The 23916-nt window shown below is 39.3% G+C and overlaps 1 protein-coding gene across 1 annotated transcript in view; it reads right to left on the bottom strand.

The window, feature by feature from the left end:
- Positions 1-3041: 3041 nt before the first annotated feature.
- Positions 3042-23916, bottom strand: part of UTP20 (UTP20 small subunit processome component) — a 96121-nt gene continuing 75246 nt past the window's right edge. Inside the window, 19 exon segments of the mRNA XM_007465345.1 lie at positions 3042-3194; positions 3474-3619; positions 4848-4974; positions 5174-5437; positions 8054-8125; positions 8888-9075; positions 10830-10962; positions 11442-11573; positions 12295-12477; positions 12612-12681; positions 13115-13194; positions 15004-15114; positions 15533-15664; positions 15900-16070; positions 17319-17435; positions 18238-18379; positions 19074-19240; positions 20554-20721; positions 21464-21562. Coding sequence (XP_007465407.1) covers positions 3042-3194; positions 3474-3619; positions 4848-4974; positions 5174-5437; positions 8054-8125; positions 8888-9075; positions 10830-10962; positions 11442-11573; positions 12295-12477; positions 12612-12681; positions 13115-13194; positions 15004-15114; positions 15533-15664; positions 15900-16070; positions 17319-17435; positions 18238-18379; positions 19074-19240; positions 20554-20721; positions 21464-21562 — 2655 coding nt within the window.

Here is a 23916-nt window from a genome sequence, read left to right as displayed (position 1 = left end):
GGACTTTTTAAAGGAACTTTACAAACAACCCAGTCTACAGTATGACAGAAGTAAATAAGAGTCCTTAGTAATTATTAAAATTGGGAGCAATTTTTTCATTTTTTTAGTTGGACAAGCATTTAAAAAATTAGATGCCAGTAAAGAGAACTTAATACCTTTGTGCCCCTCAGGTCTCAGGAAAGCTAGTGGTCATTCAGCTCACATGAATGTGACTTTCTTTTCTAATCTGTGGGACTTTTCTTATTCTCTAGCACCCATTCCTAATTTGATTTCTTGGAAATCTTTTGGAGACCTTCTTCCCGGGACAGGTGTTCCCAGTGCACCTAATATTACTAACTGAGCGTATAACTAACATTGTTTCATAGTTTCCAAGGCTCTCCTGATAGGCAGACTGTCTTTTTCATGTTTGTATCCCTAGCATCCAGTATGGTGCTTGGCACATTACGGCACCTCAGAATATGCTCATGGTTCAAATAGTATATATGCTTTTATATCTGTCAGCTAGCAAGTAGTACATCTGCAGTTTATACTTGGGTCTGGTCAGTGGCACATGTAACGAGTGCTGGGCTTGTACCCAGATGGCTAAATACTCCCCAGTGGTTCAGGAACACTGTGAAAGTAGAAGTCAGTGGAGGGGCGGCCCTGGCAGGCAAATGCTGCCTGACATATAGCCCTGGTAGCAAAGACCAGCACTTGGATGATCCTGAGCCCTCTGGTTTGTCACAAAGAATAGGATGGGATAAATAGAGCATACACTTAGTATAATATGGTATGAATTATAAGGTCCTTATCTAGCAGGAAACAACTGTACAGGTATGTTACAGGCGTTTGAAAGTTCTCATTTATAAAAATCTACCGAGTATTGTTTTGTGAGAAGCCTGAAAATGAAAGAAACACCAAACTTGAAATCAGAACACGAGTTCTAGGCACAAAGGGCCACACAGTCCATCAGTTTTTGTTTGTTTGGTTTTTCTTTCTGAACAAATAACGTCAAAGTTTTCTTTTAGCTTTAACGTTCTATTTTGTAATTCTGGTTGGTAGTTGAGCTGTGTCATGTGATTAAATTTTTAAAAATGAGAAATTGAGGTGGAATTCTATTACCAGAATACCTGAGATGCACTTTAAATTGTGGAAATGTAAGCTCCTTGAGGGCAGGGACCATACATCATTTACTGTTAGAATCCCTTGCATCTAGTATGGTGCACTTGGCACATACTAGGCACTCAATAAATATTTACTGATTAAAACAAAGCTGTGCTCAATATACTTGAGATACTTATTCTTCCTGATTTTTGCTTTAGTATTAACTTTTGTCTTCTGATTTAAAAATTTTTATTAAAGCAATACATGCACTTGAAATCACTTAGAATTGAGTCTGCCTTCCAAGATGCCCTATGTTTATCCTTTTGGCACATGACAAACACCTTAGAAGTGTGAGAACTCTTGTTTGATATATAAACTACATCAAAACAAATTCTGAAGTTCATGAATGTTTGAACATTTGATTCCTATGCCTTATGCTATAATATTTCCAATCCCATAATTACAAATTACAAAGAGCATGGGATTTCAATCCTGGGTTTGAATCTTAACTCTGCCACCTACAACCTGTGTCACCCTTAGGTAGATTATTTAATCCGAGATGAGATTCCTCATCTGTAAAATAATGAGTTTTAGGAAGCTCTCAGGAAGACTATGAGAATTAAATAAAATGTAAAGCGTAGGATAGATTCTTTCTCCCCCCTCCCTTCCAAATATATTGGGCACTAAAGAATATTGCTTCTACATCAAGTGTACAGAGAGGCAAAAGATATGGTTGAACAAGATAATGCCAGATTGTTTTCCAAAGTGGTTTATAAGAGTGCCCATTCCTCCACCATGCTTGCCAACATTTGGTATTGTCAGCTTTATAAATCTGAAGGGTTCAAAATGGAATTTCATTCTGATGTTAATCTGCATTTTCCTAATTATTAATGAGGCTAAATACAGGAGGAGTGACTCAAAAAAAAATTTAACAATTAGACACAGCTGATGCAGGAGGACCCCTACTAGTCCAGGTATTAGTCCTTTAACTTCTGGTGTGGGGAGATGTGGAGTCTAGGGACTCATATAGCCAGGGTGGCACTTGGGGGTCTCAAGATAGTGACTACTTACCAGTACATAAGTACTTTAATATTGGTATAGCCATATTTGCTGAGGTTTAAGGGCCATTTATATTTCCTCTGCAATGCCTATTTCTCTCTTTTGCCACTTTTCCCTACTGTATTATCTTTGTTGATTCATAGGTATTCATTATATAGCCTGGGTGCTACTAATCCTTTATCAGTATATGGTACATACTATGTCCCAGTTGCATCTTTTTGTAAGTAGACGGTCTTAATTTTAATGAAGTAGAATTTATCACATTGTCCCTCCACAGACAGCACTTTTGGTCTTATTTTTCATATGTGAGAGGGCAAGCCCCTAACCCTATTCTTTTTTAAAAGCATCATGGCTATTCTCGATTTACTATCTTCCATATAAAGTTTAGAATCAGCTTGTTGGGATAATATGAAGAACTTAGGGATTTTGCTCAGATATGCATTTACCCAGTGGGATCCAACTGGGGATGAACTAGCAACTTAGGATACTGAATCTTCCTACTCATGGGCATGGTTATACTTCTCCATTTGTGCAGATCTTTCTTAATGCCTTTTGATAAAGTTTTATAATTTCCTCCATACAGGTACTGCAAATCATTTGTTTGATTTATTCCTAACTTCTATGTGTTGCCTTGCTATTTTAATGTGTATTTTTAAAAAGAAAAATACATTTTAAGCTCTTTATCACTAGTGTCAAATGCTTTTTAGACAGTGAAGATAGAGTAGTGGTATGAAATATTTTAATTAAAAATAAGCATGAATTATATTAAACTGTATAATATACAACCTGTGCCAAAGTTTAAATTAAATAATAAAACCTATGATTTTGGACCAGCAGATACACTAGAAAGTTCATGTTTCGGGGTAAGTTGGGACACTATTAGCACAGGGAGCACTTTACTACACCATTGCTAAATCTTTCAGGCTGTGGCTCTTTTGTCTCTTGGCCTTATAGCCTGGACGCAGGAACTCGATCTTTCTCTTCTTTGCTTCCTTTTTATTTTTGTGTTTCTTCAGCTTTTTCTTGGCAGCGATATCAGGATTAGTTACAAACTTGAAAAAAGAATAGAAATGTTATGCTACTTTTAAAGTAAATGTTAAACCAATAAAAATCAAATGCAGAAATGGACCATTTTGTTCACCTTAAACATCACAAATGCAGTACATGCCCATTAAAGAAAATCTGGAGCCCCAGTTATAAAGTCCCATTTCTCAAATACATCCAATTCCTCTTTCCTCCCTGGGTAAGTCTGACACACATGCATGCACACACCCCTGGTTAAAAATAGTTAAGCCTAATGAACATGCCATTTTTTCAAAGAGCAGGCCTACCTCCAAAGCCTTCCTCTTTTTCCGGAGTGCCCTTTTCTCAGTAGCCTGCTTCTGTACAGAGGCAAACGCTAAGGAGAAGCTCTCGAGCCCAACCAGCTTTTTCAGTAATTCTATGATTTCCTGGGATAGATTCTTCAGCGAAGGATCTAATCACACACGCAATAATAATCAGAAACATGTAGGAAAGGACACATTTGAATATGTACAAAATTAACAACACGCAAAATTTAAACTCCTGAGGCTTTATCACTTCAACATTAAACACTGATCTAAAACTAGCCTCTTTGTTTCTGAGATGGGAGAACAAGCAGAAGTGCTGGACACAGCACTCTGAGCCACACCTCATCCAGGATGCAGCAAGCGATCAGAGACCATGAAGCAACTTCCCAAGGGAATCCCGGCTCAGAAGACAGCAAAGTAATTTGAGAACTTGACAAATGTTTTGGGTTACCTTTATTAACCTGCTCAGCTCTCTGCAGATGGGGGCAAAGAAAGGTAATTGTGTTTCTCTAATTCCCGGGTCATAGAGGCTTGGCTCTGGCTGTAACCTCTTTTTTTTGGATCAAAGACTCCTTTGAGAAGCTGACAAAAAGCCATATTCTCCCACCCTTCTCTGCCTCCTCTCTCCCAAATGCAAATAGTCCAGGATTTCTGCATTCAATTTCAGGAAAGCTCATGACACCTAATGTAGATTGCAAGTTTCCTGAAGATGAGGATTGGGCTTTTTCCACCGCTGAACCCATATTTAGGCGCTCAATAAATGTTGGCTGAGAACCAAAGTCAACCTGACCTCTAAGAAGGAAACTCTCTCTCCAGGCTGTAGGACTAAAACAGCTTCTGTTTTGACATTCACTTCATTTTTGTTTTTAAAATTCTTAACATCCACTTTACCGCCTCTCTTTCTAACCCCTAATTCCCACTTTTCCTAATATCATGTACCAAATGTACCAAATGTACCAGGCAAGAAAAAAAAAATTGGATAATTTAAAATACTTGAACTAAAAACTATTTCATATTTTTGCCTTGTAATTTTTGACAATATAATGACATTTGTTCATTATTTTTCACAGCACTATGAGGTTTAGAACCACCCCAAATTATTTTTCTTTGAATATTTAATTTATGCTTAGGAGTAAAACATCATCTTTTAGGAGAGAAACATTCACTCTTAGACACAAGAAAGCATATAGGAGAAGACAGTTAAAAATAACACAAATATGCCTTATTTGCTTGCTATTAATTGTCTTGATACCTAGCAAGTTTTCTTTCTTAAACTCTGGCAGAGAGGGAGGACAGAAAGGAAGAAGGAAGCATTCAGGAGAGAAGACAGGAATCCTAACATGCAAGTATTCAGAAGAAAGGCCGCAGAATTACCCTGGTCCGAATAGGTGCTGTTCAGTTCTCGGAACAAAGGAGCTATGATCACTGGGAGGTACGGCTTCACCTTGTCTATTCCAAGATCCATTGCTACAGCTCCGAGAAACTTAAAGATGCATGTTCTCTGAAAGTACAGATCATTTTTCTTTTATACTTGCAGCTACACAGAGTTAATTTAGAAAACAAGGTCTATTTCGGGGCAGATGTTATTGCTGCAGTTCTGGGTTCAAAAGTTCCTAGGGACTTAGGAGGATAACTAAAACCATTAAAATACTTAAAAAAAAAAAAAGACTACTTTCAGTCATTTTGCACATGCATCGCACCTTTAACGGGTTTCTAGGTGAATAAGCAGCTTCCAGTTTTGCGATCTGGGACAACTTCCGTATCAACCACAGCAGGGTGGCTGGCTCGCTCTGCTCTTCATTCTCGTCTGCACACGCCTTGTGTTCTTCCACATCCTCTCTGGCTAGGCCATCAACTAAAACTTCCTGTTCTTCCATGTCTTCTTTTATGTTACCTTGCTTATCCCCAGAATCAGGTTCCAGTAAATATAAGACTTTGGCTACGAACAACAAATTCTTAACAACCTTAAAAAAAGGGGCAGAGGGGAAGGGTAAGAATTGGATTCTGATTTTGCAGAAGCTAAAATAGGTATCCTACAATTAGAAAACAGAAAACTGGGTATTGCACTGTTAAATTGACGATCGAGCCTTTTTTTGGATTATTCAGTTTACCTCTTACAGTGTGTCCAAACCTATTTCCATGTAACTTTTATCCATTTGGCCTACTTCTATTCTTTAAGGTTCCACTGAGTAAATAATTTCATTCTGGATCATCCATTTACATTTTTCAAGAGAGCTTTGATCCTCATTCCACTAAATTCCTTCATCCATCCATTCTTCACCAAAATAACAGTTTCCCTTTACTGATCCATTTACTGAGCACTGACTAGTTGCCTTGTATACAGCATTCCAATTCAACTTTAAAATATCCCTATTAGGTACTATTATCAGGAGAGAAAACCAAGGCTCAGAGTTGGTAAATCTCAGCCAAAGACAAAGTGAGTGGTCAGTCAGGATTCAAAGGTCTTTAGAATTCCAGCCCAAGTTCTTAAACACTGAGCTCCTCTTTCCCGCATATACCATCTGGTCCAATTGCCCAGGGGTGATATTTTAGTCTTATAATAATGGACCCATTTATTGAGTCCTAACTCTACAACATCCATGAAATCTCTGACGTGGGTATTTCACACCCGTTATGTGAAGGAGGAAACCAAGTTGAATTTGATTTCCTTCACCATCCTGGCAACTCTGCTAGAGGAGCTGTGTACCCAGAGTTCCCCCAAATGTGGTACTCAGAACACCACACACTGTCCAAGGCTAGCCTGGCCATCAAGAGTTAATGCCAAGATTATCATTTCCTTCTGGAAGCTGGGCCTGCATGAGGACAGTACCAGATTTGGAGGCCTTTTCTCCTGTGGCAGCCACTTCACACTGTTAACTAACTCTAAGATTAAGGTGAAGTAAAATCCATAATTTCTTTCAACCTGGGCTGGTACTAGTAAATCTCTTCCTACTTGTCTGAGTCTGTATGGTTTGTCATCCTCTATTAAAACTCATATTGTGTAAGGCCCCACCCACTGTCCACCCTGCCATGATTTCTTTGGCCTCACTCTGCTATCCATTGAATAGCTATCCATTCCCTCCCCGACCCTGCCATTGAAAAAAGTGCGAGAAGTTATCAGTGTTCACGGCATTCCACCTGAGATCACTCTTCAGATACAACATTCACCTAGTTTCTAGTGCCCCGTCCCTTAATCTACATCGCTCCGTTGTTCATAATGGCTCACAAGAGACGTGGTCAAGTGCTTTGCTTTTATCTAGATACCACATCCGTGTCACTTCATCATCTACCAGCCCAACTGCTCTATCAAGAGGAAAAAATAAAATGGAGCAGTAGACCAACTATTCAAAAGCAATTCACATTTACTGCATATTTACAAATGCTTTCTTCTCCATATTTTACTTAGAATTAAATTTTATATGAAACTACATAAAGCTTTTTAGTGATGGAATCATCTATCTGCCTTCTGTTAAGGACAGACAATTCTCAGACCACACTGTAGCATGAACATTATTGCTTTCTCTTTCACTTCCAGGGATAAGGGAAGGAAATTCAATATTACAGTTTAACATAAAAACAATCAATCAGGGACTTCCCTGGTGGCGCAGTGGTTAAGAACTCCCCTGCCAATGCAGGGGACACAGGTTCGAGCCCTGGTCCGGGAAGATCCCACATGCCGCGGAGCAACTAAGCCCACAACTACTGAGCCTGTGCTCTAGAGCCCATGCGCCACAACTACTGAGCCCGCGTGCCTAGAGCCTGTGCTCTGCAACAAAGACAAGACACCACAATGAGGGCTTCCCTGGTGGCGCAGTGGTTGAGAGTCTGCCTGATGATGCAGGGGACACGGGTTTGAGCCCTGGTCTGGGAAGATCCCACATGCCGTGGAACAACTAGGCCCGTGAGCCACAACTACTGAGCCTGCGTGTCTGGAGCCTGTGCTCCGCAACAGAGGCTGTGACGGTGAGAGGCCCGCGCACCGCGATGAAGAGTGGCCCCCACTTGCCGCAACTAAAGAAAGCCCTCGCACGGAAACGAAGACCCAACACAGCAAAAATAAATAAATAAATTAATTAAATTAAAAAAAAAAAAAGACACCACAATGAGAAGCCCGCGCACCACAATGAAGAGTAGCCCCCCACTCGCCTCAACTAGAGAAAGCCCGCGCACAGCAAGAAGGCCCAACGCAGGCAAAAATAAAATAAATAAATCAATAAAAATAAATTAATTTAAAAAACCACAAAAATCAATCATTGTCCTTCAAAGCTTCAGTTGCAACGTGGAGTAGATACGTTAAAACTGATGATGAAAAAGATAAAACAGCCAGCTTCCCACTGCATTATCTTTATTGGGAATTTTAAACAGAGCCAGGAGTAATCCCGGTATGGACACCAGAGTCAATTAGATACATATACCTAACTGAACAGGTATTTAAGTGTTTGTTTATATTTCATTTAATTCCCCAAGCTTTAACTAGGGAAAACCAAACCAAACCAAACCAAAAACCAAACCTAAGCTTATTCCTATACTGTTGGTAGAATAGGTCCCTTCTATTTAACTGGGAGGATTACAATACTTACCTGCTCTCCTAGAGACTGATCCAAGAATTTGGAGTGCAACTGATGGCAAGAGGCTAGGGAGATACTTTTCATCTGTGAAAAGAAAATGGGCATTGGCAGACATAATGCAGGGTATTTCTGACTGTTTTTAAAAACTCCAAGTAACTATAATGATACAACTAAGGTAGGAGATTTTGCTCTGAATGACCACCTGTGTAGATCTGGAGAGGGAAGGTTCATGACCAGAAATTGTGTAAATGTTCCCTTCTATTTGCCATAAGAATTTTAGCTCCAGGACATGGGGAGATATAGATCATAATCCTTCAGATTACTGGCAGACAACTTTACAACATTCAAATACTTTCCCCCCCCTGTTTTCTTCCCTTCCACTCTCTGCTCATTCAATGTTTATGGAGATCGCACCATAAGCCAGGCGTTGTGCTAGGCCCTACGAAATCGGAGACAGATAACACACGGTCCCTACCCTACATTTTCAGGAACATGATCTCATTAAGTCATCAACAAGGTTATGGAGGCAGGACAGAAGGAGGCAGGACAGACAGTATCTTAATAGCCAGTATTGATAAAGAACTTAAATATATAATGGAAGATAAATATACTAAATAAGCAAATCAAAAGTCTGACTAGACCAATGGTCTAAAAATTGTCTTTGAAAAATCTTGGACTTGAGGGTGACCCCTCTCTAGTTACTAACACTCCTATGGATCCACATGTGCATCAAGTTGTTGACTGTAAGAGTTTATCCCAAGGCCAACCCCAAGACAGTTACAGGAACCAGAATGAACATCTCATGTAGATGAGGGAAGGAAAGAAAGAGTCTTAGAGAAAACTTACCTTTTCGTCAAGGTCACTTGTTAGGAAGCTGATTGCTACAGGTTCCGAGAGTTTCTTTTTAGTTTTTTTGACATTCCGTTTTCTGATAAGTTCCTCCGGTTGGCAAGAGGCAAAGAGCAATCCAAAAATCTGGGCTGAGGTGAGCCACACCCAGTTGTGCGGATGTCTCAGATGACAGTACACGTGACCTAAGGGAGCCAAAGCGCATCCTCAGACGTCAAGGTTTTCCTGACTGTGGTGGTGAGCGTGACTAATTCAGGCGTTTCTTGAGTATATATTATGTGCTTGGATTTAGGAATCAAAGATGCACAAAATAGCCCCTGCTTCCCGGAAGTGACGTGGAGAGACTGGAAGCAACTAGAGAACCAATTCTACCATAGTAAATGATACGAGAGAGCTTTGAGTCAGCCTGAAAACAGACCCGTTTCATAAGAACTAGCTGAAGACTCAAAGAGATAAGGTAGCATTAACAACTACAATTTCTAAACTAAAATTAAGGTAAATATATACATGGGTACATATTCTTTTCTCATAAGTATTGAAATCAGTGGCTCCAAGTAGCTGACTGGAAAGGTATCATTTATTGAGGTGTTCTATATGCCAGGCATAGGCTAAACGTGTTACAAATATTACCTGATTTAGACCTCACAACAGTTCTGTGAGGTTGGAACTGTCATTCCCATTTTATAGTTCCAGAGGGAGCTAAGTAACGTGCCAAGCTGTAACAGGCAGAACCAAGCCTGGGCCCCAGCTTAATCTGGCCCCAGAGCTCATATCCTTAAACATGACCCCTTAAACCATCTTAAGGATGAGCCGCTAAAGATCATACTCTTGGGGCTTCCCTGGTGGCGCAGTGGTTGGGAGTCCGCCTGCCGATGCAGGGGACATGGGTTCGTGCCCCAGTCCGGGAAGATCTCACATGCCGTGGAGTGGCTGGGCCCGTGAGCCATGGCCGCTGAGCCTGCGCGTCTGGAGCCTGTGCTCCGCAATGGGAGAGGCCACAACAGTGAGAGGCCCGCGTACCACAAAAAATTATGCTACAGGGCCATTCTTCACATACCACACTTGGAAGGTACAGTAGAAAAGCCTTGTGGTAGCAGACTGAAATTCTAAATGAGCCACCTCATATCTGAGTTTTAGTCTCTGCTGCTTTATTTCATGAAGATGGTTTTACTTTTTTTTCTATATGAATGAACCTTTCTAATTATCTCAGTGGAGCCATACCAGAGTAGGCCATATAGTAACTTAGTAACTGGATTATTTCTCATAAAATCATATGAGTTCTCTTAAAACAAGTGGGTATTTAAAACATTCATTGCAATGTCTATTTCCTACTGATTAATTAAAACTAAAACATTAAATTAAAAATTCCAGGATCTTATTTTTCACTTAAAGAAATGAATTTTATTTTATTTCATTTAAATAATATATAACTTAAATGTTCCCACAGAAGTGAAACGGTTTAGTAAATTATGGCACATTTATACTATGGATTATTTATAGCCATTTAAAAGGATATCTACTAAGTATGTTATAGTACTATAATATGCCTACTTAGGTATAAACAGGATATAAAAGTTTATATGGAATTATGCAACCTCAAAAAAAAAAAAATCCCTATGGTTATTTGACAAAAGGAAGACTGGATGGAAATGTATAACAAATAATCATCAAGTAGCAAGGAGGACTTTGGGAAATTTTTTCCTTTCTTTTACTCCTCCATAATTAATATTCTTTCTTATTTATAAATGAAATATATTATTTATGAGGATACATATATACATGCATATATTATTTGTTTGTTTTTTCCCCCAGAAAAAAATATTTTCACTGTAATCAATCTGCAAGGGCCTTTTAAATCTTTTTCTCATGGACTTTTCCCCTGACATTATATATTTCTAAAGTGTTTATTTTTAGATTTAAATAAAAAGGAAGTACTTACTCCAGATTTTACTCAGAGTCTCAGAGGGCTTGATAAGCTGAATAATATTACATCCCTTGATGAGTTTACTTATCAGTGTAAGAAAATTAAACAGAAGGCGATCTGCAGCTTTTTCTTCAGTCTCTTCCATGATCTAAAATTAGGAGGGATGTTAAATCAATTAAGACAATAATTTCAAAGTATTTGATGGACATTTTTACTTCAGGATGTACATCTATACCAGGGTTTCTCAACCTAAACACTGCTGACATTTTGGGTCAAATAATTCTTTGCTTTGGCAGGCTACCCTGTGCACTAGAGGATGTTTAGCAACATTCCTGGCCTCTACACACTAGATGACAGTAGCATCCCTCTACCCTCCAGTTGTGACAACCAAAAATGCCTCCAGACTTTGCTGTCTCCTGGGGGGCTTAAGAAACTTTGATCGACATATACTATGGAAGATAACTTACTTTAATCTTCACTTTAAAAAGAAGATAGAACTACACTGAGTTCTTGCTTTTATTAATAAAAAAATTTTTGAGCTCAAATAATATTTAATCTATTAGCTATACCACCTCAAGTAAAACTATTAAAATAAGCAAGAGTTTTACTCCCTAGCAAATAACTTACATCTGTAAAGTTTTCAGGATCAATTTCCTTTTCAATCACACGGAGAACAGTTCCAAGTCTTCTCTCAAAAGCGACTCCTTCACTTTCCACAAACAAGCCACAGATCAGGGCAGCTAGCTGTCTATTTAAGCTCTATTGAAAATAAAACCATCACAAGACAATATCAGCACAACTTGGGGAGCTGTTTCCAAAACTGTAAAATGAAGGTGGGCATGACTCTGTCCTCAGTAGTTCTTTATGATACCAGAAATCAACACAATGTGGATTTTTGGTGGCTAACATGAAAAATATAGAGAAATCTTCACCACCCAGAACAACATTAAAAAAAGTGGTATCCACTGAATAATACAATTTTTCTCATTTTTAAATATAAATTAAAAAAAAAGGAAGAAGTTTCAGCCCCCGACCGCATTCTGATTTTAATACCTAAGCCAATATTAAGTTATGACACGTGTTGTTTATATTCCACAAAGATGGGCCAGTGATGATGAGGGTAGAGTCAGCAAGTGGTTATAATTACTGGCAAAAGTTACATCCTATAAATTGTATAAGCAAAATTGGAAACAAAGATATTCATCAACAGCGATTGGTTAAGTAAATTATAATACATTCATGTAGAGTAACTGGGTGACATTGACCTTGTAGTGGGAATACAGGTGATCTCTGTTACTCTCTGTAACTTCTTATATTTTCTGAAATTTTACTAAGAATGTATTATTAACATAATCAAGTAAAAACAATAAAGCTATTTGGGAAAAATTAATTCAACAATGTATAGTATGTATTCTTATTTAAAGTATGAACACCAGAAGCTCAGACTTTTCTTTGCCATATGACTAAAAGCAACGCTAACCTTCTTTGCCCCAAACCAGGTGGTAACCATGTCGAAGAGCCAATCTTTTTTCTCAAGGCTGATTTTACTGAGTAAGGATTTGATTGCCATGGATGCCATCTTTTTACACATGGCAGAGTCATCGTTCACCATCATTAGACAAAGAGGAATAAAGAACATTCCACAGTTCTCGTGGAGCAGTCCCTGAAAGAAAACAGACACTTATGAGCACACTCAGACTGGAATTCTCACAGATGTCTCACAAACAGAGGACCCTGGGCTCCCGGGAGCCACAGCTTGTTAACAAACACAGAGTTTGTCTTTGTGATTCACGGTACCTGAGGGAATGTGTCAAAGAGATAAGCGATCATTTCCAAGGCGGACTCTCTCCCGGTCTCATGTTCATAACTAGGGTAAGAACATTAGAAGGCCTTGTTAGTAACTTTAAAATTTACCAATAATTATTTTTAAGAATTTAAAATGTTGTCTCAAGGTGCCAGTCTATTTCTTAATAAGTGGAAGAAAACTCCATTTTCCCAATTTTAATACATGTACTTACCATGCTACTATGCAGTTGTAAATGTAATTTTGTTAGATTTTTACTGTTCTCCTAAGTGGACTCTAATAACAATCGATGGTCAGAGTGAACTGAAAAGCAGCTTGCAGAACTGCTATATGAAGCCACGCACAATGCTTGACAATCAAGTCAGTAATTCATAGGATAGCATCCTCAAAGAATGTGCCAGTACATTTCGGCTTTGTTCTTTTCAAGACAGTCCACACACTGAAAGGAGAGAAGAACCTACCCCACTGCCTTGTGTGCTTTATGCCTTCAACTTACTTCAGTTGAGCGAGCATGAATTCCAGATTTGGTCGCAATTTGTCACCCAGGGGATAGTCAAGAATATATTTCAGAAAAACCTAGGAACAGAAGTCACACAAGAGATTATTTGGATCCTGTCCCTCCAGGATTCCTCTTTCCTAAGCTGCTTTCTGGGACACACTGGTAGGCTACAAAGACCTTTCAGAAGGGTGATCAGTTAGGTGAAGTCCACCTCTAGAGTCAATAACTGTGCCCTTCCTCTCTCCTCCCACTTCACTTCCTCAGGTCTTGCCAGATTAAGCGTCAAGTCCTGGCCCACCATTAGCATGGCTGTTTAGGGCTCCAAATCTCAGCTCACACACTGGCAGCTCGCTGTGGTGAACTGAGTATGGACTGTGGTTCAACCCTGTATTTCCCCTGAAATAAGAATAACAATAATAGTGATAATACTACTAACTTTTGCATTTACTAAATAACTTGTGTTAAGCACTGGGTTAAGTGTTTCTTGGTTGGTTTTCATTACTTCCTTAGGAAGTAGGTAATATGATCCCATTTTACAGATGAAGAGAATGGAGTTGGCACAGAAGGTATGCAACTTGCTCAGGTGACACTGCCAGAATCCCATGCCTAGCCTATCTGCATCCAAAGGCTCTGCTTGCAAACTACTGTATTATTCAGCTTTCTTTATTAATAAACTGTGAGAACTAGGCACATCATTTAACTTACCAAGGCCTGTTTTTCCCCAACCATAAAACGGTGGTACTGTTTCTTTTGAAGGATAGTTACAAATAGAAGTCATGTATGTAAAGTGCTGGGCATGCAGCTAGTACTTAATAAATAGCAGCTGACCCTCCTTCTTCCTAAATGAGTTAACTTTTTCTAAAGAAGGCCTCCGCAGCCCAAGCCCTCCTTTAACTCCGAGTTCATATTTCCAATTCAGACCCTTCCATTTCCCGGGTTGATGTGCACTCATAAGATCAGGACAAATGTATGAACACAAATCTGCTAGTGTCACTCCTCTGTCTACTGATTTCACTGGCTCTTTGTTATTCTTAGAACAAAGCCCTAAGTCTTTAACAAGACCACAAGGTCTTGCCTGATCTGGCCCCCTCCCCTGTCATTCACCTTCAACAAGCTAAGCTCTTACCCACTTCAAGGCTTATCTTCCTTAGCCTGCAAGGCTAAGCCTTATTCGTCCTCCAAACTTTGCTTATATGCCAATCCTCAGGAAAGCTTTCCCCCACTATCACATTAGGGTGGTCCTCCACCATGTCATATGCTCTTATCATATGCTCTTCCATACTTTGTCAATTTTAAGAAGCACAGTTTTCCACATTTTAACATATCTGAAATTGGGATGTCTTACAATTGATGCCATCTTACCACTGTCATAGTTTTTTCCCCTTCCTTTGAGGTATGTAAATAATGGTGTGTCTTTTAAGTGATGAAATACAACAGTACTTTCTTCCTCCTGGCACTTAGGATGTCTGTAATTAAATAACTACTTGTGGGATTTCTGCTTTGCGCATCTCTGCTATAGGACAGACAGGGACTATAAAAATTTTGTTAACTACTCTTCCAGCAATACCAGGGACACAGTGATACACATTAAGTGGTCAATGACTGGACCACTGGATGGAAATCTTTGCTGCAGGTTATCATGCTGCAGAAAGAAAATGTATTTCTTCATCCATCTAAAACGTGCCACATGTGGGCTATATTCAAAATGCTATTTATACTAAAAAATGGCCTTACACTTGGTATGTGAATGGGCTCCTGAGTCTTAGAATAAAGCAACAGTATGACACAAAGTCTTCAGAATTCAGTGTTGACATCTCTCCACCTAAAAACCAAACAGAGAAGGCAGGGCCCAACCCTTGCCATGGGAATAAGCTCTCTCTACAAACCTGTCTGCACTGGACTCTGACAGGTTCGTTTTGTGCAGAAATTGCCAGCTTGGACACTTTGCGCATGACATCATTGATTTCTGGAACCAACAACTTTCTTGATAAAATGGCCTGAAATACAAAAGGAAAAGACATACTTATTTCATGTTTTACTGCAGATGGCCTGTTGTTTACTAAGCTGACCTGATGTTAAAAGCAGTCACAGGCAGTGTTCAAACATAATGAAAGTATCTCCACAAGAAAAAGAACATAAACTTAAAAAATGGTTAAAATGGTCAATTTTATGATACATACAAGCAGACTACATGCATTTGTACAGAATTCCCTGGAAATTTAATATAGAGCTCATGTTTAAACATTTTAATAAGCAGATATGTCAGCTTATAATTAATCAACCAAATCATAATAATCTTTGTAAATTAATTTCAGAACTATCTACAGCTAGTCAGAACACTATGTTCCATGTTATTGTAAATATCTGACATGAGGCTCATTCACTGCACAATCCAACATTCTGGTGACACCATACCTTCAGAAGACCAAATGCGGTGGCTTGTCTTGTAATATCATAAATGTCTTCCTCAGCATATGCTAGTAGAACTTGAAGCTGCTTTTCAGTTATCTGGTAAGACTTTACTTTCTTCACAAGTATGGTCACACACTGCAAGTTATAACACTGAGGTTAACAGCCAGGACATCCCACAAATCAGCATACAGTGGAATGATAAGGACTCAATACAACAGCAATGTTTTTTCACACAGGACATCAACACTCTGGCCTTAGCAAATTAATCTGGAAGAAATTTTGACCACGACCACAAAAGATGATGAGGAAAAGTAACTTTGATGTTAATCCCGGTCCTGGCTTTTTCTAAGTGCAAGTGAAAACACCTCACCTTGAAACAATTTACCACCAGGTGGAAATTCTGGCCCCTGGCAGCCCCGAGTTTTGCATAGTCCTTCAGCAGAAGGAAAAGGTGCTTCATTAACTGTTCCGCTTTTGTTTCTGTGGAAGGCAGGGGGAACCTCAAGATCCAGATCAGGCATTGTAAAGCGCCTGTAATCACCTGAAAAACAGACAAAGCCAATCAAGTGATGAAGTGACCGAACTCAACAATCCAGCACCTAAGGCTGTGTAGACACTGAGCGACCGAGTTGAAGGAACGAAGCGCTCTGCCAGGCCACTCAGGGAGAACTGTGCTAAAAGTGTAAGGAAATAGGGACGTTTCCTCTTCCCTATTGTAGAACTTACTGCTTCTCCATAGCAAGTGAAGGTACATCCCAAAGCAAGTGAGAAAAGGTGCTCATATTCTTAACCTATTATGGGTAAATAATTAGATGGGCTGGCTAATTTTAGCATTTTTTTTCCTGAAAAACACATTATAAATGCCTTTCCAATTTTCTAGAATGGTACTTCAATTTAATCCATTCTTATTAAGCTTGTATTATGTACACAAGGCACTCTACAGAGTGTTAGAAATACGATGATAAAAAGGATGCCTTTCCGCATTTAAGGAGCAGACAGCTGAAATTAAGCACGGGAACTATGACCTATAATTTAATATAGTTAAGTGCAGTGCCAAAGTGCTGGGACCAAGTGACCACAAAAGAGTCCCTGAACCTCCAGGCCAAACCTTCTAGATTACCTAGACCAGCTGGTTCACCTCTGCCTAATAGACCCCTGTACTCTGGTTGCTGGGATGGCCTTATTGGGCTGCATTAGACGAAGATAAAGCAACGAGCTCAGGAGTCAAAAAGACCAGGGCTTAAAACCCAGCTCTGCAGCTTATTACCTGTTTGACCACAGAGATGTTAAATACTTAACCTCTTGGCACCTTTGCTGTAAAACAGGCAATCTGAGAAAGTGGGAAAGGTGTGGGCTTCGGGGTCTGAAAGACTGAGGCTTACATCCTAGATCTGTGATATGGGGCAAGTCACTTAGCCTAAGGCCTGGATTTCTCATCTATGAAAGAGACACATTAATAATATATGCTTCATGGGTTGTTATGAGGATTCACAGCAGCGAGCAGTAGCAACAAGGATGATGAAGATGAGATGATGATTACTGCCATGGGGATAGCACCACTCACCCTCATGAAGTTGTCGTGAGGATCAAATGAAGGGCTTTTACAACTGTTAAGCGCTACCTATTATTATTAAATTGCTGTTAAGGGAGCAATTTAATACAGAGAACAGAAGTGGATCATGATGTTGTAAATCTCTTTAAAAACTCAATCATCTTGTGAAGCACGAGCCTAGAAACAAGTTCTAGGTATACTGCACAACACAGCTCCCGTGAAGGAACAGGTGCTCACCTTCACGTCCATGGAACCCAGGCAGTCTATGAGGAGAGACATAAAAGGATCCAACATTTCCAGGACATGTTCACTTGAAGACTTGATCTTGGAAGTCTTCAGACTAAGATGCAACAGCTAGAAGATTTTAAAAAGATACTTGACATCAGTTGCCCCTAAGACCAAATGAGTGAGGTAAAGGTGAAATGATTTTAAGAGACCAATGTGAAATGTTAAGATGCTTCTATCTGAAATTATAAAAAGTGTGAAGAAAGGGGAACCACCTGGGAGAGTCTCAGTAAGTGAAGAAGGTGGGAGCTCACTGTGCAGCTGAGATTCGAAGTTCATTTACCAAATGGTTATTCCTCAGCATCTGCTTTGATTCCAGGTACTGGCTTGGCATGAAGGACATGGCAATAACCAAGATCAATCAGCAGTGTCACTGCCCTCGTGGATCTGAGCCAGGACGACAGACTCTAGGGAACAATTCACTATAAATGCAGGGTGCTTTGAGAGTTCTGGGGGGACCTGGGCAGAGGGAGGAGTAGATGGTGAGGTCCTGGGGTGGGAAAAGTGTGGTGACTTTAGAGAACTGAAGGGAAGCCACGTGTACAGGATGAGGCTATGCCCTTGTGGCCCAAATGAAGGACAGGGCTCTCTCCTGGGAAAAAAGGGAGCCAATGAAGGATTAAAAAAATATATACAATAAAACGATCAAATTTGTGTTTTCAAAAAATTTAGAGTAGTTCAGAGGTGCACACTCATGGGCAAAGCAACAGTGAAAGCACTGTAAATGTCAGGTCAGAATCATTAATTCTGAGAAAGTTATATCATCAAAGTACCAGCATTTCCAGCGGAAATGAGCAGTACTGGAAATTCAGTAGAGGATTAAAAGGCACAGACTGTGTGCAGCAAGTCTCACTTTAAGGTTAATTCTTACCCGAAGTCCAGACTCAATAAATATGTGCATGTTGGTTTTCTTGCTCACAACAGCTTTCTGCCCGCCTCGAACTGGAGTTGGGGGGAGCAGAAGACAACTCTGGGGTGGCAGATGTGGATCTGGTGCAGGGGCTGCTGGATTTCTGTCAATCAAGTGGAATGAAAACTAGTAGAAAGCACACTGTATGCTGCATCCCTGGAAGCTACCATGGCCCCTTCTGGTGAGGTGAGTCCAGTACCAAATAATGTGCTCTTTGCCGTGGGTTTTTTTCCCCCTTAACCACAAGACACCGAAGAGGTGATTAGGTTGTTGATCAAAGTTTCTAGAACCCCAGAAACAGAGGTCAGAGGGATGAACACATTTAAATGAAGATGAACTGCGAGGGGACACTCCCTTCCTTTGATTTCTGAAAACAAATGCCAAGGAGTCTCTTTCAGAATACAGAAGCAAAATTCAAAGGAAGTTTACAAATAAGGTATTTAAAATCTTTGGAGGTCTAAATCTCTGATCAGAACAAGAAGTATATATTTTAAGTCTATCCCAACTTTGATTCAATAAATATCTAAAACAAAAGTGGCATTAAGTAAATGTCAAAATAATTGGTTGCCTTCACAGCTACCGCATTCAGCAGAAACAATCTTGTGTTGACATGTATTACCTGGAAGGACCTCAGCCCAAACACCACAAAGTAGTACCATCTTACAACTCAGATAAATATACATTTTTTTCCCTACTAAAGCAAATTATTAAATGAACCCACTTCAGAGTAATTGAGTACTAAATGGCTTATTAGAAGTATGAAACTAAAGGATAGTTGTTTTTTTTTTCAAACTTACTTTTCCTTCTCTGTTAACAGGGGTAGATTTTCGCTAAGCAAACCGTAACTAAGCAACAGAATGGATTCTGCCGTCATTTCCTGGTTTACAAGTAATCCTGCTATGATTCGACGTAAGGTTTCATGAACTTTCCGGGCCAGTTTTAAACTCGTGGTATTTTGCAAGATCTAAAGGCAGACATAAATGCACGCTGAGGTAACACAGAACTGCATTTTGATTTGTTATAATAGTAGTTTTCCTTTATATATTAACTTTTTAAAATATGCTTTTTGCTAATTAAAAAAGAAACACGTTCTTAATAAAATTTCAAACATAGATATAACATATAAAGTCAAATATACCCATGACCTCAGCCCCAGAGATAACCACTGCCAGCTGTGTATGCTGCTGGATTTCTTGTGCCTCCTTGGCATTCTCTTTGTTGATGAGGTCTGGGCACAGGGCTGGAGATAGGATGTGACACTTGGGAGATGTCAGCCTTCCAAGTGCATTAAATGGGGTGGTTTATAGGCAAGCACATACACATAACACAACATCAACAAAATGCAGTCACTACTCACAGGAAACCATGCTAAGGAAGTGGTGTGACGGCCAGGCCTCAGGGCTGGATATTAGTTATTGGGCCAAATCAGAGGAACTTAATGGGACCCCAGCACCATCAACCCCAGTACAACCCTCAGCAAGTCATAGCTATTCCTCTGCACAGGACATGGATTAGTAACTTTGATTACCTTGGAGGGACTTGATAATTTACATGGAAAATAAGTGTGCTTTGTCAACTCTTTTTCATCCTCAAAACATATCTAACATTCTTAGATCAGGCTCAGATAAGCTAAATGCATTCTAGGAACAATTAGGGAGTTAATCTAGCACCAAACATGTGGAATTAGCACAGAGAACACTATGAAGGTAGGTAAATGACAGTCCCTGCCCAGTAGGAAAGGCAGAATGAAAATGGTGGAAAGAATGTGAGATTTGGATCAGAAAGATCTGGAATTAAATCCTGACTTTTCTCCTTAGCCATGTTCCTTTCTATCTTTCTAAGCCTGAATTTTCTCATCTGTAAAACGGAAGTACTGTCAATCTCAGGGGACGATTGTGCAGATTAGAAGAGATAGCACAGTGCTAAGAACATGGGTATCTGTTCAATAAATGCCAGTTCTCTTCCTCCTGGCAATCTGGGAGCAGCAGTCTGACTCCAAAGGCTATGTTCTTAGCTGCTGACGGGACCCAGCTGTATAATTCACCTGTAGTTCAATTCTTGTTGCCTTTCCTTTTGCATCTCATGGTTTATATTAGGGACTCTGATTCTTGGATCAGAATCCAAGAATCAGAATCAGCGGAACCAGAATGCACTGAGCTGCCAGCCGCGTGGTACTGGTGCCCTTAGCACCAAAGCAAATCATGATGCTCAAGGCCCTTTTCAAGAACTCATGATACTGTACAGTGGGGATCCCCTTTATTACATTCAAGTCCTTACCTCTTTTAGTGGAAGGATAAGTTTTGTAACCTGATCTTTTCCTACAAACTTGCCCAAGATTTCATAAGAATCATAACTCTTGCTTCTTCGTGCCTCCATGACCTTGGAGAGGATCTGCTTTACTTCCTTTTCTTCAGCAATGGCACCAAACAACTCATGGTTAAAAATCTTTAAAAGAAAAAAAGCCAAATGGCAATTATGTGCACTCAGCAACTTATGCCAACATAAGCAGTCTTTGAAAATGCGTGGTATGTCCAAGTCAAGGATTAAAATTAGACAATAGGAATTTCTATTAGATTTCACCTTTTTCAATGTAGTTTAGGGACCAATTACTTAAAAACAAATACAGAAACACTTCAAGGTTTACACCAATGGAAAACAAAAGAAAAATACCAGGTAGATTGACATATATATTTGTATAATATATAAACAGGCACTTCTTTGATATTATCAAAGAGTAGCTTAATTTCTCTTTAAGAAATTCTCATATTTGTAACTTAATTATCAAAATTAATGCATTTAATTAAAAATGTAGTGTCTACATTTTTAATGAATAAACAAACGATTGTGTGCCAAATTTAATGTCTTTCTAATTCTACCCCCCAAATTATCATATTATCTGATTTTAAATTGTTATTATTTTTTCACTATTCTAAATAAAGCTCTAATGAATATACTTTTGTACAAACCCCAGACCACACCTCTGATTTTACCAGCTCAAGACCTACTAGCAACAGCAGAGTGCCCATCTCACATCACTTAAGTCTCAACTTTTTAAACCTCTGCTAGCCTAAGAGATGAGATAGTACATTATTTTCATATTTGTAGGCTATTATTTCTTATTTTGTGAACAGATTTGTGTTCTTTGACCTCTTAAAAAAAATTTAGAATTCCTTTCTCTAAATCTTACCTCAATCATTATATCCAAACAAGAGTCCAAATTCCCAACTTGCAGCTTGTTGGTGAGGCCTTGCAGCAACATGTAAACAGTGAAAGTTAGCACATGGACCTAAAACGAAACGTATAATAAGAATATGGATGGCTAAGAACACCACAGTAGAAAAAACAAGATTTAGAAGTATGGCAGGTGCACACTCAGATTATATATCTGTAATTATTGCAGGGAGAAGCTTTGACAAATGACACATACTTATATTACTGCCTAAAATCCTTTAACCAGATGGTCCCTTTGTAGAAAAGATGCTCAGAAACACATCACCATGCTTAGGTTCTATTATTGTGACTAAATCAGGCCAATGATTTATAAAGAAGAGCACAAGTCTTGAACTTTTAAAAACCAATCTGTGAATTAAGGAGCCTGCCAACGATGAATGCAGTCAAACCCGGTACAAAAAGTGTTATGAAGGAAACAAGTTTTTGCCCTTCACAGTGATCACAGCTAACATTCCTTAGAGCTTACTATGGGCTAGGCACTGTATTAATACCCCACATGTACTGAATCATTTAATCCTCACCCACTCTATCTATGGCATAGGTGCTACATTATCAGCATTTTCAGATGAAGAAGCTGAGGCACAAAAAGGTCAATCAAACTTGCCCAAGGTTACATGAATAGGAAATGGTGGAGTCAGGATTTGAAACCAGATAATGCCAGAGTATACAGAGTACACAAAAGGGTGTATTCTGTATACTGCTTCCGGTGCTGTAAATTATCAAGGTAAATATCAGATAATGATCATACAGTAAGAAAATACACATGGCTGTCAATATACAGATTGGATTTTAAAGGCATAATTTCATATGTATCTACTTATGATCTTTAAATACTTTTATATATATAAAATATTTGCTGAGGACTTTATATAATTTTTAAAAATCCTTTTGGGGGGGTGAAGAATGAAACTCGAAGACTACAATTTTGGTTCTGTCTACATGATTAATACTAATACCCAAACTGCTGTTCTCTCATCCTTATTTTACTTACTTTAACGAATAATGAGACAGACTGGAAGAACAGGTGGTTAAAGAAAAAAGGGCTACTTGTTTAAATACCTCAGGCGCTCAATTAAATGTGTGAATGAATCCTCAAAGACAGCTGTACTGTATTCATCCTGGTATGTTCAGTGCCCAAGAGCACCTCACACAAAGTAGCCATGAAATACAGGCTGGTTGAAAGAATAAACATGGACACTGACAGGGGCTCCGGTTCCGGGTGAGATGGAGAAAGCACACTCTATCCCACTGAGTGTAGCTATAAGCCCCAGACAGGATGCACAGAGCTGCAACTGGGGAAAAACACCACAGTGCAAGTACCACCAAACTCCCAGTGCGTTTACCCCTGGTTTCTATACAGTCATAGATGTGGGGACTGCAGCAGCCACAACTCTGCTGGGAGACCTTCCTTTCCCATTGGGACTGCAGTTCTGAGAGGATGGGCCAACTAGCTGCTTTTCTCCTTCTCTGTCTTGCCACTACTTAGCCTCTGTGTGGGTACAGCTGTGGGAAATGCACGGCAAAGTGGGAGAAATAAAGCCCCAGCTTTCCAGCTGGAGGTGTGAAATAAGTGGAAAAACAATGTGTTAGCAAAGAATCAGAAGATATAAGGAACTAAATGGAAACTTTACAACTGAAAAAAACCAAACAGACCAATAATTGAAATAAGAAAATTTACTAGATGGGTCCAATAGCAGGATGGAGATTAAAGAGGAAGGGGTCAGTGAACTTGAAGATGAAACAATAGAAATTATGCTATCTAAACAGAAAGGAAGGAGACTGAAAAAGAAAAAAATGGAGCCTCAGGGATGGATGGGACCCCCCAAAAAAAGTCGAACAGGAGTCCCAGGAGAGGAGAAAGAGTGCAGTGCAGAAAAAGTATTTGAAGAAATAATGGCTGAAAGAAAACTCCCCAATGTGCTTGAGAAGCTCAACAAACCTCAAACAGGGTAAACCCAAAGAAATCCACATTCATAATCTAACTGCTGAAAAATAAAGACAAAGTCTTTAAAGCTGCCAGAGAAAAATAATGCATTACTTAGAGGGGAAGAATAATTTAATTATTCATCAGAAAGGCCAGAGGAAGTTGCATGACAATTTTACAGTGATGAAAGAAAAGAAATAACTGTCAATGCAAAAGTATATATCCAGTGACAACATCCTTCAGGAATGAAGGTGAAACAAGACATTCACAGGGGAAGGAAAACGAAGAGCATCCGTTGCCACCACACTTGCTCTATGAGCTTGCCTAGACCAAAGGGAAATGACACCAGGAAGAAATTTGGAAATTCAGAAATGAAGGAAGAGCAGTAGAAATGATAAATATCTGGACATATTTGAGGATTAAAAGCAAAAACTCTAAGGCCACTTGATAAGTTTTCAACATATACTTTTTTTTTTTTTTTTTTT

This window comes from Lipotes vexillifer, unplaced genomic scaffold, assembly GCF_000442215.2.
Source record: "Lipotes vexillifer unplaced genomic scaffold, Lipotes_vexillifer_v1.1 scaffold141, whole genome shotgun sequence".
Lineage (NCBI taxonomy): Eukaryota > Metazoa > Chordata > Mammalia > Artiodactyla > Lipotidae > Lipotes > Lipotes vexillifer.
The sequence above is the reverse complement of the archived record's forward strand: the minus strand, read 5'-3'. Positions and strand labels throughout refer to the sequence as shown.